General features: G+C 33.8%; 1 protein-coding gene across 2 annotated transcripts in view; it reads right to left on the bottom strand.

Annotated features, from left to right (window-relative positions):
• Nucleotides 1–10,449: 10,449 nt before the first annotated feature.
• Nucleotides 10,450–20,229, bottom strand: part of mthl1 (methuselah-like 1) — a 269,222-nt gene continuing 259,442 nt past the window's right edge. For both annotated transcript variants that reach the window (XM_069813100.1, XM_069813101.1), the window contains 2 exons: nucleotides 17,226–17,364; nucleotides 10,450–12,218 (listed from right to left, as the gene is read on the bottom strand). In XM_069813100.1, the coding sequence (XP_069669201.1) occupies nucleotides 11,882–12,218; nucleotides 17,226–17,364 (476 nt within the window). In that variant the 3' untranslated portion in view covers nucleotides 10,450–11,881. The remainder of the gene's footprint in view (nucleotides 12,219–17,225; nucleotides 17,365–20,229) is intronic.

The raw sequence follows: 20,229 nt of genomic DNA, 5'->3' as shown, positions 1-20,229 counted from the left end.
GAGTATCTAGTAGTAGTAATAGTGAGATGAGTATGTAGTAGTAGTCAGGTAGGTATGTAGGGAGTTAAGTATGTAGTAGTAGTGAGGTGAGTGTAGTAGAAGTGATGTGAGTATGCAGTAGTAGTGAGGTGAGTATGTAGTATTAGTGAGGTGAGTATGTAGTAGTAGTGAGGTGAGTATGTAGTGAGGAATGCAGTAGTAGTGCTGTGTGTAGTAGTAGTGAGGTGAGTATTTAGTAGTAGTGAGGTGAGTATGTAGTAGTAGTGAAGTGAGTATGTAGTAGTAGTGAGATGAGTATGTAGTAGTAGTGAGGTGAGTATGTAGTAGTAGTGAGGTGAGTAAGTAGTAGTAGGGAGGTGAGTATGTAGTAGTAGTAAGGTGAGTATTTTGTAGTAGTGAGGTGAGTAAGTAGTAGTAGTGAGGTGAGTATGTAGTAGTGAGGTAAATATGTAGTAGTAGTGAAATAATTTTGTAGTGGTAGTGAGGTAAGTATGCAGTAGTAGTAAGGTGAGTATGTAGTAGTAGTGAGGTAAGTATGTAGTAGTAGTGAGGTGAGTATATATTAGTAGTGATATGGGTATGTAGTAGTAGTGAGATGAGTATGTAGTAGTAGTGAGGTGAGTATGTAGTAGTATTGAGGTGAGAATGTAGTTGTAGTGAGGTGAGTATGTAGTAGTAGTAAGGTGAGTATGTAGTAGTAGTGAGGTGAGTATGTAGTATTAGTGAGGTGAGTATGTAGTAGTAGTGAGGTGAGTCTGTAGTGATGTAAGTATGTAGTAGTAGTGAGGTGAGTTTGTAGTAGTAGTGAGGTAAGTATGTAGCAGTGATGATGTGAGGTTGTATTAGTAGTGACGTAAATATGTAGTAGTAGTGAGGTAAGTATGTAGTAGTAGTGAGGTAAGTATGTAGTAGTGGTGAGTTAAGTATTTCATAGTAGTGAGGTAAGTATGTAGTAGTGGTGAGTTAAGTATTTCATAGTAGTGAGGTAAGTATGTAGTAGTAGTGAGGTAAGTATGTAGTATTAGTGAGGTAAGTATGTAGAAGTATTGAGGTAAGTATGTAGTAGTAGTGAGATAAGTTATGTAGTAGTAGTAGTGAGGTGAGTATGAAGTAATAGTGAGGTGAGTATGTAGTAATAGTGAGATGAGTATGTAGTAGTAGTGAGGTGAGTATGTAGTAGTAGTGAGGTGAGTATGTAATAGTAGGGATGTGAGTATGGAGTAGTATTGAGATGAGTATGTAGGAGTAGTGAGGTAAGTATTTAGTTGCAGTGAGGTAAGTATGTAGTAGTAGTGAGGTAAGTATGTAGTAGTAATGAGGTGAGTTTGTATTAGTAGTGACGTAAGTATGTAGTAGTAGTGAGGTAAGTATGTAGTAGTAGTGAGGAGAGTTTTAGCAGTAATGAGGTGAGTATGTAGCAGTAGTGACGTAAGTATATAGTAGTAGTGAGGTAAGTATGTAGTAGTAGTGACGTGAGTATGTAGTAGTAGTGAGGTAAGTATGTAGTAGTAGTAGTGAGGTGAGTATGTAGTAGTAGTGAGATGAGTATGTAGTAGTAGTTATGTGAGTATGTAGTAGTAGTGAGGAGAGTATGTAGTAGTACTGAGATGAGTATGTAGGAGTAGTGAGGTGAGTATGTAGTAGTAGTGAGGTAAGTATGTAATAGTGGTGAGTTAAGTATTTCATAGTAGTGAGGTAAGTATATAGTAGTAGTGAGGTAAGTATGTCATATTAGTGAGGTAAGTATGTAGTAGTAGTGAGGTTAGTATGTAGTAGTAGTGCGGTAAGTATGTAGTAGTAGTGAGGTAAGTATGTAGTATTGGGGAGGTAAGTATGTAGTAATATTGAGGTAAGTATGTAGTAGTAGTAGTGAGATAAGTATATAGTAGTAGTGAGGTAAGTATGTAGTAGTGGTGAGTTAAGTATTTCATAGTAGTGAGGTAAGTATGTAGTAGTGAATTAATTATGTAGTATTAGTGAGGTAAGTATGTAGAAGTATTGAGGTAAGTATGTAGTAGTAGTAGTGAGATAAGTTATGTAGTAGTAGTGAGGTGAGTATGAAGTAATAGTGAGGTGAATATGTAGTAATAGTGAGATGAGTATGTAGTAGTAGTGAGGTAAGTATGTAGTAGTAGTGAGGTAAGTATGTATTAGTAGTCAGGTGAGTATGTAGTAGTAGTGAGATGAGTATGTAGTAGTAGTAAGGTAAGTATGTAGTAGTACTGAGGTGAGTATGTAGTGAGGAATGCTTTCACTTTTTCTCTACTGCACTTTCCAGATTCTTCCGCTCTCTAGTACATAAAACACTCAATATACTTTACTTGCCAGTACCATTTCTAATTTACTTTAATTCTCTTTACTAGTTTTCGTTTTAGTGGTTGATTCTATCCATGTTTCCCTTAAGACTTAACTAATTATTCCTTAGTTTCACTACTTTGGTTATATTAACGATCAAAACCTCACATTTTTGTGTTTAGATTAGGTTGCTCAAATTACACAACTGAAGTTAAATACACAGTTAACTTCAGATAATGGTCTACAATTCTGCTGTCTAAATTATTTCACCGAATAGTAGAACATCTGTCACTGCAATTTTATATCATAAAACATTCATTTCTCTAAATTTTGAGGAATGACTTGAAGAAATCTCATTACATATTACGCAAATGTATTAATAATCTTGTATTCGAGAGCATTTATTTCACTGACGAAATATATGGTCGTAATAACGGAAATTAGAATAGGAAACAATTGAAGTAATTGATTAACTAGTGGACTTACTCATGTTAATTATGTAAGTCTGTGCGGCTTACAGCTGTTTCGGTGCATCATCACACCATCTTCAGAGCCTACCAGAGCTCGGCGTCATCTCGAACTTCTCTGCCTGTGTTGTAGGTGCGTTTGAATGTTGAAAGGTGTCGAATAGTGGAGTCAAATAGTGTGTGTGTGTGTGTGTACTGAAATTGATCTGTGTGTTGAGAATTTGATCAGGGTGTGTTTTAGTGTGTTTGTATATTTCGTATTGTTCTAGTGTGTTGAGTTTTTGGTTCTTGGGTTGTATGTGTAGGATTTCCATGTCCGCATTTATGTTATTGTATGTATAGTTAGCATTGGTTATGTAACCGGCGTATGTAAATGTATTGTGTCCTCTGGTTATTGCTTTAATGTGTTCTTTGTAGCGTGTTTGGAATGATCTGCCTGTCTGTCCAATGTAGAACTTGTCGCAACTATTACATGTGATTTTGTATATGCCTGTGTGGTCGTATTTATTTGTTTGTGTTTTTTGTGTGTTGAGATGTCTTTGTAGTGTTTTTTCTGTTCTGTATGCAATTGTACCCAACAGAGACATTCACTTCACAATATATACAACATTGAATTATTAAATGGTTGATAATTTATTGACCAAAATCGCAATGGAAACTTTAAACTTTGATACTGCAACACCGTGATGAAAGATAAAATCGTAACTTCTAAAATAACAATAAATTTTACTATTATATGCAATATTCAATAACCTTTTATGCTGGGTACAACAATGTAGAAATTTTAGAGACAAAAATAGACTTAAGAATGTTCGTTTTTTTTATTTGCGTCATTCTTGTTATTTAAGAAAGTTAGATCATCCAACAGTGAAGAATTGTTCGAATTTTTATGCTTGCAATCGAAAATTACGATTCTTCTGCTGTAACAGAAAGGTCACAAGAATTAATTAAACGTATAACAAAACCGCAATAACTGCAATAATGTGCAACGAAAATGTGACTTAACATAGAGGGCAAGTGACCTCTGGATGGAAGATAGTCATAAAACAAGAAGAGAAGCAGTCGCCTTATTCATATTGGCAAATAGTGAGAACTACGTGGAAAGACATCTTCAGTGTCTGAATCTAATAGATTCTGAAAATAACTCCTGATATTATTTTGGATGAGGACCATCTTGTACAGTACGAAGACTTGGATCAATAATAAGAACAATAGTGGTGTGAAAAGGGACAATAGAATGTATTAAGACAATGTCAGAGAACATTAAATAACATAAAGCTTACTTTAAAGGAAACGAAAATATCATGTTTGAAATGTAACAGAAATGATTATTAAAAATGCATATCTCAAGTGCAGACGGAAAAATGTGTAAGGTGATTTATTATATAAATGTAATAACTACCAGCATATTAAGGGAAGAATATATTTTGGAAAATCTTCAGAATTCAGATGGTCAAGACACATGCCGAGGAAGAAATTGGCTAAAAAACTAGCAGAAAATAAGAAATTGGAAGTGGTTTGCGCAATAACTGAACGAAATATAATGTTTCTTCTAAATTAAGGTTGTAGATTACTGCTGCAACACTAGGGCACAGATGGCCCCTTGTGCACCCCAAGAACTGAAGAAACCATAAAATAGAGAAACAAGAAATAAAAGTTACTAAATTTGTGTCAAAGAAGATTATCCATTGTACTGAAAGTTTTTTACATTTTAGCTATCGTACATACATTTATATGCATGGTCCTACAAAAAGAAAAAGAAAATGACAGACAAAAAAAATGACATCAAGCATTTATTCATATTTTTCGTTGCATTGACATACAGTGATTGATTACAGTATATTATATGAAGTATCTTAATAATGGGACATTTATAAATTGAGACAAAAAAGATATGAAATGGAAACTTAAATATTGATTCAAGTCGAAGAGTATGAACATTAATTGAAATTGAAAATGACAAAGAATGAACAATGAAAAGCACTTGCCCACATGGTAGGGAGGTTGGGATGGGCAGGGCGGAACTCGACATGCAGCCACCTCCACGTTGGTGAGTTCTGGGTTGTTTCATTTAACACAGAATGAAACAAGCAAAGAGCTGCATCTCATCTGTGAAAGGTGGTACGAAAATTCATACAGGGTGGAAGATGTTCAATAGCAGTGACTTCACACATTAAATCCTTAAGATGAAAGGAATAGGATCTTACTTCGCCATTATGCGTCCTTTCTTTTTATTTAGTAAGAAATAGATTTTGTTTCTAGAAAAAATTGCTACATGGCAGTGAATTCAGTAGTACTTGCCAATGGACGGAAACACTCTTCCCTGCAGCACTGATGGCAGTCATGAGGAGACTGTCACTGCACTCTCTCCCCGCAGTGGTCAGGCTTAGGGTAAAACACGCGTCTTGTAACAGCATTGCAAAATATCCATTACTTAAACTGATTAAAGTATTAAAATATTTATTCTTGAACCATAAATGTAACAAAAACATTATGCAAAATTATTTGTTGCAAATGAAGAGTTTAATGTAGGCTCTCATGCTTATGTCTCCAACTCAGTGTTCAGTCTTCATTCAGTAGTAAAAACTGCACAGTCCACATGCTCTTCCTTACGTGCAACGTTTTGCAAACATTAAATGTTAAGCAAGTTGTTGCATCTTTACACTATTTTATAACTGTATGTTAACTTGTGGCTTGTAAGTGCAGGCCTTATGACATCGACTATATACAATTACAAGACACCTTTTACATATAAGCGCAAGAAAGCGCATGCTGTTTATACCAAGATTTTTATATTGGGCCTAGTGCTTGATTTAACAACAGTTTAACAATTTTAAATTTGTATATACATTAATGTTTTATGATTTTCATTCCTTTGTAAGATCTCACACTTTCAATGTTGTTGTTGTTGTTTTCTAATGCCAGGTGTTTGACAATAAAGTCATTTGACCTCTTGCACTCCAATATTTTTCAAAGATATTATCATGGCCAGCCACTGAAGCACAGAGTTTGAGGTGTTCCGAATCCATTTCTTGGTTTGAGTTGCACAATGGGCAGTTAGGGGACTGATATATTCCAATTCTATGCAGGTGTTTGGCCAAACAATCATGGCCTGTTGCCAATCTAAATGCAGCTACAGACGATTTTTGTGGTAAATCGGGAATTAACTGTGGATTTTGATGCAGAGAGTTCCATTTTTTTCCCTTGAGATTGTGTTATCAAATTTTGTTTGTTGAAGTCTTAAGTATGTAGATTTAATAAATCTTTTCACAGAGTAATACGTACATTTAGTAACAGATCTGTACATAGCAGTGCTGCCCTTCTTTGCTAAAGCATCCGCATTCTCATTTCCCAGGATTCCACAACGGGATGGTATCCATTGGAATAGAATTCTTTTATTGAGTGATATTAATTGAGAGAGCATTTTAGTTATTTCTGATGTTTGAGATGAAGGTGTATGTTTAGAGACTATTGATAGAATAGCTGCTTTGGAGTCTGACAATATAACTGCATTTTTAAATTTATTGATGTGGCATAGAAGATTCCTGAGACATTCACTTATTGCAATGATTTCACCATCAAAACTTGTTGTTCCATATCCAAGTGATCTATAAAGTGAGAAGAGACAGCACGTAACACCTGCACCGGCACCTTGTTCTCTGGAGATCAAGGGTCCGTCGGTGTATAAATGAAGCCAGTTTTGTGGAGGGTACCTAATATTAATTGTCTCTAAAGACAATTGTTTCAGTATTTCAGTGTTTCCTTCTGATTGCAGTATTTCTTCTGCTAAATTTAGATTAAATTCTATATTTAATAAAGTTAAAGAGTTTGGTTTAATTTGTAAGTTTTCTTTTAAATTCGGGATATTGATTTTCTGTTTTAATTCTTGAACAATGGATATGAAACTTTTTTGAGTTTTCAATCTACAGAGAGGATTGTATGAATGCCAATTGTTTCCTGGTAATCTGATAAGTTTTTCATATTGAATCAGTGCTTTATCTTCTATTGTCATTTTGATACTGACACTTTCAATGTGATTTACCTTTATGTAACCCATTGTCTTTCATTGTTTATAATGTAATAACTGTTCATTTTAAGGCTTAATGATGATCTGATGATGGTTTTTTTAAAAAACCGAAAACGTTTATCATGAAATAAAATATTGTACTACAGTAGAGCATCTCGTTTAGGCACAGTGAAAACGTAAACAAAGTGCAGGTAACTTGTGGGGGGGGGGGAAGGGGTTGCAGGACGAGCCGTATGATAAACACAAGGGATGCACAAGATTTTATTTACAATATTTATGGCGGAGCATTAATTGAAATTATATTTTCCAAAAGCACACAAAACAAGAGAACACAAATTGCATAACATTATCATAATTATACACATTTTAACAAACAAGCAATATTGTAATGTTGAAGTAATTCAATATGGTACAAAGAATCAAATTTTGCTACTTATATGATGTTACTTTCAAGCAGCATTTTTTACGGTCATGAATTTCATTCTCTGTATGACTAACATAATATCACTGTCTTCTGTGGCCGAATTAACAAAGCTACAGTATATTGATCTGAAGTGGTCAGGTACAGTGCCTGAATAAATTCAACTTTGAGAAGGGATAATTACGTTTAGGAAATAGTGTTGCCACTTCAGATCAATATACTGGGTGTTCATTTCAAAGTGTGTCATGACGTCACTGTTTTGAGTCAGTGATTTGAAGCGAGTTTCAGCTTTTATGTCAGAGACGTTGCCTATTAATCAAGACGTTCAATCTGAATTTGAGAACGTGTATGGTAGGACTTGAACGTTGTAGCAACAGATGGCGGTCTGTACGGTCTGTGTGCTACCATAACCACTGTCGAACTGTGTTCTGCGTGGGCAAGTCATACGCAGGGTATCTGTTATCTTCGGTTGCGTACAGCAACATTCCACAGCACAAATCAAATGCTCCATGTCCATGTTGACAGTCGAAGTTAATGTCAACAAATACTGTACGTAAGTAATCATCTTAACCCTCTCCCCATATCCCGACAGTAAGAAAAAAACTCACCCCAGTACGTGTTTCCAAACAGTTCACATTCCTGCCACTACAGGAGTTACCATACATATCGGTAAGTATTCTTCAGAATGAACGCCGTACTTGCTAGGCAACTTCTCTGGCACATAGGTAATACGCCTCTGTGGAAGTGTAGGAAGATTGAATTGTCTAGGCTCATCGGCTAGCCACATGACGTCATACAGCGAGCCATGACACACTTTGAACTGAACACGCAGTACTGTAGTTTTGTTAATTCAGCCAGAAAAGACGGTGATATTATGTTAGTCATACACAGAAAGTAATTCATTACCGTAAAAAATGCTGCTTGAAAGCAACATCATATAAGTAGCAAATCTGATTTGTTATATATTGAATTATTTCAACGTTATGCAATTTGTGTTCTTCAGTTTTGTGTGTTTTTGTAAAATATAATTTCAATTAATGCTCCGCCATAAATGTTGTAACTAAAACCTTGTGCATCCCTCGTGTTTATCGTATGGCTCCTCCTCCCACCACATGTTTCCTGCACTTTGTTTACGTTTTCACTGTGCCTAAACGAGACCTCTACTGTATTATATCAAATCACATAAGCTTATTGATACTTCACATTTGATACTTCTGAAGGGGGGAAAAAAGTTCCCCTATCCAGAATATTTTCCGACCCCCATAATGATCTTCATGGGTCTGTGGACTCCACTTCGAGAACTAGTTTGTAACCTATTCGACTGGTTTTGAATCTTGTGTTTATTTCGAATAAAAACATCAAATAATCGGTAATGTTTTATTACACCATACATATGGCACTTTTACTGACAACATTTCATACAAATTCTTTAAAACTAATACTGATTGGATTCCACACAAATACTGGGTGACTAAATATCCAAGCTGCTGAGATCGCAGTTAACTCAACTACTGTTTACTATACATCTAAGTGGTAACACAAAATTATAGGAACAAATTACAGATCACTTCTTTGTACTTTGAACTGTATCCATTCAAGTACAAACAAAATAATATTAGGGATCGGACATTGTCACAAAATGCACTGCATGCAATGATTCTCGATACTGAAATACATTGGATACTCAGCGACATCAATTATCATTGAAAGCACAGACTTCAAGTATGGAACATATACTTTACACTTTTGACTCTGTTATCACCATCAATGTTGTCGTCACACTGTCCTTAAATTTCTTGAAGGCAAACACATAATTTAATACTTCGAAGAATCTTTGGTCCTGTAGCAGAAAATGGACAATGAAGTCATTTTATTTTTTTCAATGTACCTGATGTCACAGCTATAGTCAAAAATAGTAAGTTTGCTAGGCCATATTTGGGGTAAAGCAAGAACTTTACTGTTATGGATTTCCACTGATTTTGAACCTAATGGCAAATGACCTTTTGGCATACAAACACTTAAGTAAAAAAAAAAATCAACTTCATGAAAATTTAACTCCTATCGGAGGATCCACTAATGTAGTTGGGGATAGGCCTGAATGGAGGCATAATATGTGTGAGGCCAGAAACCTTAAATAAGTAAATGCATAATTTAATTACTAGGCCTGCGATATAATTTGTGCTTGCAGACCTTGTTCTATTCTCAATAGTATTCTGCATACAAATAACATCATTCAGAAATGTCTCTCACTAGAAGTCTCATAAATGCCACATAAAACTACTCTTAATAGACAAGAGTTAAAAATGTATGTAGACCTATATGTAAGGAAAATTGTATGGATGAGAGAATAAATAATGGTTTAAACTGAGAGTTTTCTATATTTTTTCAGATAATTATTGTAGCATTTTGTCATTTATCAGTCATGGTAATCAAGTAGTTTCGTTTAATGTGGCATATTAATAATGGCGTCTTTGAAAGCATTTCCAAACAGTAGGTCTGTGTAGTATTCATACAATAAAGGTTCTGACAATTACTGTATTGCAGGTACGGTAACACAAAGTTTAAGAAAAATAGACTTTTGGTATTGTCATTTGTTTACTTACAGTACAGTATGAATCAAACAGTAACTTACGAAAATGCTGTGAGATTACTTGAATGCAAAGTCTTTCGGAAAACATGAGGGCTAATTAAAAGAGATGGTGAAGAAAGAACAAAAATTAATGTAGGGTTGAACGAGCTAATTCGATTTAGTATGAAATGTATAGTTACATTTGTAAGATTACAATGTGTAATCATTGGAGGAAGACAGCAAGTTTTCAATGGTTAATAAAGGCACACCATGATTCAAGTGAATAAATGACATTTCTAACAGTGGGATATGAAAATATGAAAGCTGTATGAAAAAAAAAATAGCAGGTTGCGAAGATCAAAGCCCATTAAGGGTTCTAGTGCGACTAACTGGAACAACATAATAAATAAAATTATCTTAGAAATGAGTTGTATTTAATTTCAATTTTAGAAAAATCATTTCTAGAGTGTATTTTCAGACTTCATTAGTGAATTTAAGAAAAATATTAAGTAGCCTGTGTACCAGTATCGAGAATCATTCGTCTCAAATATGTAAAATAATATGGTAAATGTAGCTAACTTTATACAATTGTTTGGATTATTATTTATGATTTTCTGACAAATACTCACTTTGTAAAATAGTACATTAAAATCTTGATATTTGTATTCAATATTAAAATATTCATAAGATAGTTAACATTTCGAAATTTCCATATTGTTTAAATTAAAAAGTGTACAAAAATTAAAAATACATGTTTGTTGGTAATACAGTTTTTTTAATTCAGTCCAAATATTAAATGTGTACGCGATATATTTCAGTAAACATGTTTTTTTATTATGTGAACAGAATTTTGTAGTAAATGTGATGAAATACGTAGCTGCAATTTGTATTGAACTTGAATCTTTCAGCTTTTAGAAAAAGAATAACTTCAACTTTTTCTTTCTTTTCTCGTAAAATTCAATAGACAAGAAACTAATTGTTGAACAAAAAATATTATTTTAAGCCAATTTAAATAAGAAGTTATGCATTATGGCAGTTTCAAAATATAACTTTCTTTTGAGTAACTTGGGGTATCAAACTGTTTTTACTCATGAAATCTGAAACCATTCTCATCCAGTTTGGGTACTCATGCTTTCCACTCCAGTAACATAATTTAAATGACATAATTTAAGAGCGGAATGTATTTTTGCTTGCTTATAAATACATGATACATAACAAAGTTACATTAAGTCTAATACGAAAATGACAGTACCGGTACTTTATCTAAATCAAAAGTTTACCCAGTTATCTTATGTCATGTAACTGCCACTGAATATGAAATATAAAAACATTAATTATAATATTTCTAACATGTGCATTTATGGCCAGGTCATATCCACATAACCCTCTACTACTTAAATGAATGGCAACATAATAAATCATCTTTCTAAAGATGTGAAATATGGTATAATAATAGTAGAAGACAATTTACTTCCAAACAAGTTGCACGTCGGTGTCCAACAATGAATCAAATATCCATTCCTTATTGAAGCGTGCAAAGATATGAACAAGTATGGAAATATGAAAGAAATTTAAATAAATGTATTAGCCTTATTTAGCTCACTTTGTAATTGAATCGTTTAGCTCAGATTAAAATGTTTGTAAAAATGAATGGTAAATAAGACCCACGTTTTGTTGGACATATAAAACATCAGTCTTGTCCTCTCTTAATTAAAACTAAATTTCTATCCTATTTGGTGGGAGCTGTATTTGGCATTTCTTTGTAATACATCAAATGTTATATAATCTGGTACATAATTTTAATTTAAAACGTTTTGATACTTATAAACTGTGTGTTAAGCTCGTTAAGTTTCGCAAACTAAAATGTAATATACGCAAATATTTTTGCACTGTATGAGGACTATCTTGCTTGCACTATTATTTTGCTGCCATAGAAGTGTTAAAGCATAAAATCGTAATAATGGTAATAACAATGTAATTGCTTCAGTTCTAAGCAATTCTTTTGTATTTTGGCACCTGCTGACTGCTTTAAGTCTGTAAATAATAAACAAATTCTGGCAAGATTTTCCTTTTGTCTTTTTCGTGGTATGAGAACCACTTCGTCAGCACAGTGTTTCAAGATGTGCAGTTTTAGTAGAATGATTGTTCGTGACAGAGTCTCCTAGAGAGGGCGGGCCCTGTGAGTAGAGTGACATGTGTTGTCCCATGTTAGTTCTTTGATTATGTTGCGGGCGCAAACACCACAGCCTGTTGATAGCAGACCACACTTGCGGCTGACAACCAGCTACTATGAAGATGAAAACACCTTGAAGTGCGTTGATGAGGTCCGTCACATACCATATGTAATGTGGACCACCAACAGCCCAAGAGATTACGTCTGCCATCCAAGTTAGTCCCATTACTACAACAAGCTTCAAACACACCCGGCCCAGGGTTGCTCTGAAAATTATACAAATATTTCCTTATTAAAATATTATTTTTATTGTAAGACAGTGCACTTAAATAATTCATTTCTTTAGTTAATATTGAATATTAAAAATATTTATTGCAGAAAGGACTTCCGAAAGTTACTCCAACACGCTGAAATTACAATGGTATTGCTCATGAAAATTTCACAGAATTTGGTGGTGGTGGTGGTGGTGGTGGTGGTGGTGGTGGTGGTGGTGGTGGTGGTGGTGGTGGTGGTGGTGGTGGTGCTGATGATGATGATGATGATGATGCTGATGATGATGATAATGATGATGATGATGCAGAAACATTGACGTCATGAAACGAATATCTGGAATTGCTGAAGAAATAATTTAATTTAACAAAATTACAAAACACTTCCACATATGCAGAACACATCACAAATGCTAACCACACCTACTGAGACGTCAACACAGACATGGAAATTTTACACATCCAACCAAAAAGCCAGAAACTAAACACACTAGAACAATACGAAATACTGGGTGTTCATTTCAAAGTGTGTCATGATGTCACTGTTGATGAGTCAGCGATTTGAAGTGAGTTTCAGCTTTTATGTCAGAGAAGTTGCCTATTAATCAAGGTGTTCAATCTGAACTTGAGAACGTGTACAGTATAACTTGAACGTCGTAGCAACAGATGGCGGTCTGTTCGGTCTGTGTGCTACCATAACCTCTTTCGAACTGTGTTTTGCACGGCCAAGTCATACGCAGGGTATTTGTTATCATCGGTTGCGTACCACAACATTCCACAATACAAATCAAATGCTCCATGTCCATGTTGACCATCGAAATTAATGTCAACAAATACGTAAGTAATCGTCTTAACCCTCTCCCATATCTCGACAGTAAGAAAAAAACTCACCTCGGTACATGTTTTGAAACAGTTCATATTCCTGCCACTACTGGCGTTACCGAACGTATCGGTAAGTACTCTTCAGAATGAACGCCGTACTTGCTAGGCAACTTCTCTGGCACATAGGTAATACACCTCTGTGGAAGTGTAGGAAGATTGAATTCTCTAGACTCATCGGCTAGCCACATGACGGTATACAGTGAGCCATGACACACTTTGAACTGAACACCCAGTATACGGACACACAAAAACACATCCAAATGAAATTCTCAACACACAACTCAATTTCAGAACACACACACACACACACTCTTTGACTCCACATAACACTACACAAACACACCCCCACAAGAAACAAAACAAAAGATGCCAAGACCAGCACCAACCAGTTCTGAAAAAGGCCAATAGCAGGCCGAAACATGTTAACGAGGTACAGTAAAATTTAACACGAGAAAGACATATAATACATATTCCAAAGTGATATAGTGTTAAAAGTTGTTTAATCAAGGTGTATATTTAATTTTAATTTTGTATTACCAGTTTGCATCTTATCCAAAATATTTCCTTACTAGACGACTTATTTAACTTACTACAGTAAGTTATGACATTGGATTCTGTGCTCAAAATCAGTGTGTTCAAAAATCTCATTAACAATAAGATTGCCGATTTCGAAAAATTCATGGACAATACCATAGCTATAGCAGAAATATCAAAGCCAAGGAACAAAATGCTGAGACTTGATAATGTTGACGACACAAAGACACGATATCAAAGACTACTAATTGAAATTTTGGATAGCATTGCATATAACATTAAGTTCAAGACTTAATTTAAACACTTTAAAATTTTTTGAACACATTTTTAGAGGCACTATTTTACACTATAATCACAAAATTCTTCTGACTTGGCCTTTGAGAGTTATGGGAGCATCTCCGATGTGGTGGTCTAACATGTCCAACTTTCTGTAGGTATTTAACACTACAGAATGCAACAAAACTGAATTGTATAACACAAGACAAATTATATAGCCTACTCTACTGCATATTCTGAACTACGAACTTTTAAAACTTGGTGCTGACATTCTGCTAACATTTCATTTATTGAACTTAGCTTTTCAACTCTCAAACGAATAAACAAATTTCTAAAAAATTGTATCAATCAAAATAGGTTATAGAATTGATAGTTATATCCACTAACAAATCATCCATTAAGGATTTGTCTCAGAAACATGCAGGTTATGATCACGTAAACAGAGGTTAATAGCTCCTCACTTCAACTTTCATTTACACATTTTCTGGCTGAATAAATTCCTAGAGGCCTATATTGAATGAAACAACACTAGACTGTACATAAATTTACGTTGACAGAATACGAGATACTATCATATCATCTTTGTATCAAATTACAGTAACAATTTCGTTGAAATTTCTAAGTATATTTTATTTCTAACAAAAACAAAAATTTGATCTTTGCAAGTGACTTTCATATTTAAGAATATAGTAATGCAGTTCTTTTTAGAAATATTTTTATTAGTACCGGTAACAGAGTGTTCTGTTGATGATCGCCACCACTTTTAAAGGAAAAAAACTAAACGGTACTAGTTTTTCCTCTTCCTCTAAAGTTATCAGTGTTTAACAACACTGCAAGCAACACGATTAGCTTACGTCATTTCATTTGATCATGTCAATTAAATTTATGAAGAATTTATAAAGATTGAACTTTTTAAGAACAGTCTAGCTCTAGACTTTTCTTATTATTGTTGTGTAACACTGTTATTTCTTAAGAGAGAAATAACAGATCAGTATGACTTGAGACTTTCACAGTGACCAACATGGTAGTCCTACAAGATTTTGGTGTATTTGCATCCAATATTTCTAAGATGCATGTTGACTTCTTTGTCAGGGAAGTAAGAAAAGTGGAATGAGGAAATCTATGTGTTGGATTTGTTATTCATTTATTTAATCTGACAGGATTAAGGCCATAAGGCCTTCTCTTCCATCCTACCAGATAGCACATACAAATACAAAAAATAAATACAAACACTGATGAAAATAATACATATTAAATTAAAGCCCTATAGAGGGTCAACAGAGTCGAAAGAACTCTATATAGCTCTCATCGAGCTAATACAAGAAAAAAGAAAGAAAACAGAGATAGCAATGATGATAGTGATAACTGATAATAATAATAATAATAAATACATTACATATTAATTGTCAATTTTACAACAGCATAGTTACAATATTTACTATATGTCATGGGTTAAGCCAAAGTTGCGCAACCTGACAGGTGTTTAACAAGCAATTCCATGAACTAGAATATGATTTTTTAATTTAAATTTGAATTTTGATATTGTCCGACAGTCTCTGACATGGTCAGGGAAAGAGTTCCAGAGGGTGGAATAGATATGCTGAAAGATGATGAGTAGAAGGATGTTCTGTGCAGAGGAATAGAGAGAAGGTACATGTTCCGGGTTCGAGGTAGTGAAAGGTAAACAAAACGAGATGCTAGGTAAGAGGGTGTGGAGGTGTGGATGATTTTAAATAGTAATAAGAGAGAGTTGAAGAATCTTCTTTCTTCAAGTGGACTCCAAGACAACAATTCTAGTGACGGTGTTACATGATCGAATTTTCTAATGTTACAAACGAAACGAACGCAGATATTGTGAACAAGCTGTAGTCTATGGGCATCCAGAACTGATGAATAGCATTTGGTAACTGATTCAACAGATAGGTTACCCTGTTCCTCCTTCTCTTCCCTCCCTGATGCATGAGCTCCGAAACAGCAGTATCTACAGTAAAATCTCTCGTATCCGACACCCAAATAACCAGCAATACCAAAACGGCACTTTTGGCTAAGTCAAAAAAAAAAAATCATTCATGCGAAAGGGAAGAGTCAGACAAAGATATGAGTGGTTTTCATGGATCGCACATGCTGCATATTGTGTTTACTCTTTACACTGTTCACGTGTGAAAACATAGGCAAAAAAACCTGTTATGTCCCTGGAGTAGAGGATAGCATCGGTAAGCTGTTACTTGGACATTGCAAACAATGTGCAGAGATGATATCTTTAAATTTACCACTTGAACTCGCCTGTTTCAAAGGGGTGTTGGATGAGTCTATATAGGAAAGTGTGAAATTCTCTGTTCCTACAGTGCACAAAAATTTTATTCGAGTGACAGATAGTACCATGGCTATTACCACTAAGTGCTGCTGTTGCACAATGGATTCCGCAAAACGCAAGCGAAATGTTCTTACGCTCAAATCATCAAGTGCTACTTCATTGTCTTCATAGTTGCGACAATGGCTACACTGCTCTTCACGTCACAGGACTCACATGACCGCCATTTAAAATTGTCATAAGGTTATGAAAACTTTTATTATTTTTTACGTTATTATGTATTAATGTATTACAATAATTATTATGAACTGATGAATGTACATTACCGTATTCAGTACTAAAAATAAACATTGTACATATTTCAAAACTTTATTTTTAAATATCTATATGAAAATTACTAAATTTCAACATGGAAAAAATGTTTCTGCAGTACAGTGTGTCTTTACTTAACCTATAAACGTATTTTCCAATTATCCGACAAAATCAGTTATCCGGCACTGGCTTTGTCCCACAGTTGCTGGATACGAAGAATTCTACTGTATATCTGTAAAATGGTGCAAATACTAAAAAATCTCATACTATTAGACTTTGTAGACGGAACATTAACTGTCTAAAAAAAAAATACAAATAAGTTCTGCAGTTTTGATACATACCTTATATAGTGTATATAAGCATATAATTTCTAATAATTTAAACGTAGGCTACTTGCAAGTAACCTTAATGACTTCTTTAAGCGTTCACAGAAATACTGTAGGTCAAATAAGTGAAATTTAAGTCACAAAAAAAAAAAAAAAAAACACGAAGCGATTAATAAACTTTTCGTGTCCTGCCTTCTATACTACATAAATTCTGTTTGAAAATTTACAAGTACAGAAAATTAATAATAGGTATCTCTATTTTTTTTAATGTAACTTCTTCCCACCTTAACTCATTTACATACACAAACGCAGCTTTTCCCATAAGAATATGATGAATGACAACAATTTGTAAAGAACACAAACCTCTCTGTGTTGGATTTGACTACTTCCCTCTTCCAAAGACCACATGTAAGCTCACGGGCTGTAGCAGCAAACAACAGCATATTTATCAACAGCAGCACACCCACTGGTCCATAAAAATATGGAAAAATCTCCACATCACCTGAAAGTATTTAGAGACAGAATATAGAAACATTTTCTACAGTACTTAAATACTTTATAAAAATTAATTTTACTTTTAAATACATCCACTGCATAATTATGTAAAATACTTGCAAAATCTGTAAATAAATAAATATTTAAAACAATTGTTCTCTATTTTTCTTATTTTATCTCTCTGTATATATTCAGCTCAAATAGATGATCAAGATATGATTATTTTACTGGTACGTATAACAGTGGAACAGAAACATTACAAGGGTAATTCAAATTTCTTCATTGTACGAAAATTAGGGTGTCATTATAGAAGATTTTCTGACAAAGTGATAGGAAAAATTATTGAAGCTACAATATTTGTTCCCAAATGAACATGACTTCATTTCTCTTTCTTGAACACATGGTCTCTTGTTAACATCAAACCACAACACTGATGATCCTTTTTACTTTCTCAGTGTACCGTACTTCTTATAAAGAGAAAATACAAAGATGCCGCAAAAAGTCAGTTCAGAGATTTTCACGAAAATATACGTTTCCAGTAAGCATGATATCGAAAAAAATAATAATTTTCAGCATCCTGCTGTTTTTCTGTATATCTACACAAAACTAATGTACGGATTTTTCTCATCATCTACGAACAAATTCAACTGGAAATTACATATGTGAAATGTAATAATTTTTACACAGAAATTGAAGACTGCAGGGGTAAATAATGATAACCCAGATATACAAACTGCATACATTTTAATTTTTATTGCAAACACAAGAGGATTGTCATATTTTTCAAGCAGCATAATCAAATCATTTGTTAACATATTTGCATGATTATATAACCAAATCAAAGATAATGTGGCTTATAGGCAGTTACCAACCAGAAAACTGTCAGTCTCAGTTTTGAGGGTTATCACTATTTACCCTTGAGGTCTTCAATTATCCAGACTATTAGAAATCAGAAACACATAATACACACATCAAAATTGTCTAAGGAACACCGTACTTTTCATTTAATTCTCAATGAAGAAACAACCTACATGACATGCAAGTATTATTATGTATTATTTATGTATAGAAAAACATTCTACACAGTATGAAAGTATGTAATAATGTTAAAAAAACACATATAACCTGTTCTCTGAATGAAAAGATTAAAGTTTTAAAATCGCAGTACAGTAGAACCCCTATTATCCGTGGTAATGGAGGGGGTGGGCTGAACGGTTAATCGAAAAAATCGGATAATCCGTACCATAGAATACTTTCATAAATTAAGTATTGCATAATGTAGTTTCGTAATTTTCTCCTTGGTCATGTGTTTTAACACATTACGTAGTGGATTAAAAGTTTTAAGTATAATAGCTCTGTTGGAAAGAGTGGGTGAAGAAAGAATGATGCTGAAACTGATCAGGAAGAGAAAAAGGAATTGGCTGGGTCATTGACTGAGAAGAAACTGTCTACTGAAGGATTCACTGGAAGGAATGGTGAACGGGGGAAGATTTAGGGACAGAAGAAGATATGAAATAATAGACATTAAGATATATGGATCATATGCCGAGACTAAGAGGAAGGCAGAAAATAGAAAACACTGGAGAATGCTGGGTTTGCAGTGACAGAACACTATGAATGAATGAATGTCAATGACGGATTTCTGAGATTTTAAGATTAAGATGGATTTTTGTGGAAAAATAGCAAAAGTATGTCTCATGTTATAGATTTAAGTAATTTATACACTTTATCCTTGTTTTTTTTTTTATTAAATCTCGCACAATTGTAACTCCAATCTCGTATTCCGGTGTGAGATGAACCACAGTTCCTCTTGTCCAAAACCACTCAATTATATACACTTCTCTTCGATATTTAGCACAACATGTATTCTTTTGGCACTTCTGCAGAGAAATTAAACAGGTCACTTGAACATTGATTTTTCACTGTCCAGTGTTCGAAAGGAAAAGACACTTTTTAAGATATCATACTCGGACTGCAATTTAAATTACTGCACACCCCTTTACCATTTTCTTAGGAAAATATGTTGTTACAAACAATTCACAGAGTTTATACACCACATCCACGCAAGACTGTAGCTATTAATTGTATGTAAATTAATGATGATATAAATCCTAATGCACTATCTAAAACAAGGTGTCTCTCTTTGGGACATAATAATAGTAATAACAACAATAACTGTGTTTGTATTATAGATTTTACTATTGTTCAGTATTTGATGACAGATATATAGTTTGTAACCATAAGTAATTTTGTTTTTATTTTTTACTATCGCAAACCAACTATATAATAGGTGTTTTATTTGTAACTAAGCCAATTCTGTGCATTATCTCATTACTATTGCTTAAAATTATGTATAAAATCACAAATTAATGTAATAATCTTGCAATTTCTCTACACCTTCGATTATAATTTCATATTTTATTTCATTTTGTTTTAACTGAAAGTAATTATTGCATAACGTATTTAGTATTGTTTACTGTCTCTTAATTAGTGTATTTATATTGTAACTATGACTCAGACCTACTATTAATTATTTAAAAATGTGTATTATCACTACATAATGTATTTCACATGTAACAAACTACAACCCTAATATACCAAAGGTAAAATAGGGTTTCAATATTTGGATAACAATAACAATAACAATAATAATAATAATAATAATAATAATAATAATAATAATAATAATAATAATAACAGTAGATCATAATGTGTAAGGGCAAAGGCTTGTAATATCACTCTCTATAAAAGAAAAACGTACTAATGTATTGTGCAGTACTCAATATGCAACAAAAAAAAGGAGAGAATGACAGAGGGATAATCCAACAATCGGTTAATAGGGTGACGGGTAATCGGGGTTCTACTGTAGTTT

Source organism: Periplaneta americana, chromosome 16 (assembly GCF_040183065.1).
Source record: "Periplaneta americana isolate PAMFEO1 chromosome 16, P.americana_PAMFEO1_priV1, whole genome shotgun sequence".
NCBI lineage: Eukaryota > Metazoa > Arthropoda > Insecta > Blattodea > Blattidae > Periplaneta > Periplaneta americana.
Note: the sequence above shows the minus strand (reverse complement) of the source record. Positions and strands in the feature narration are given on the sequence as shown.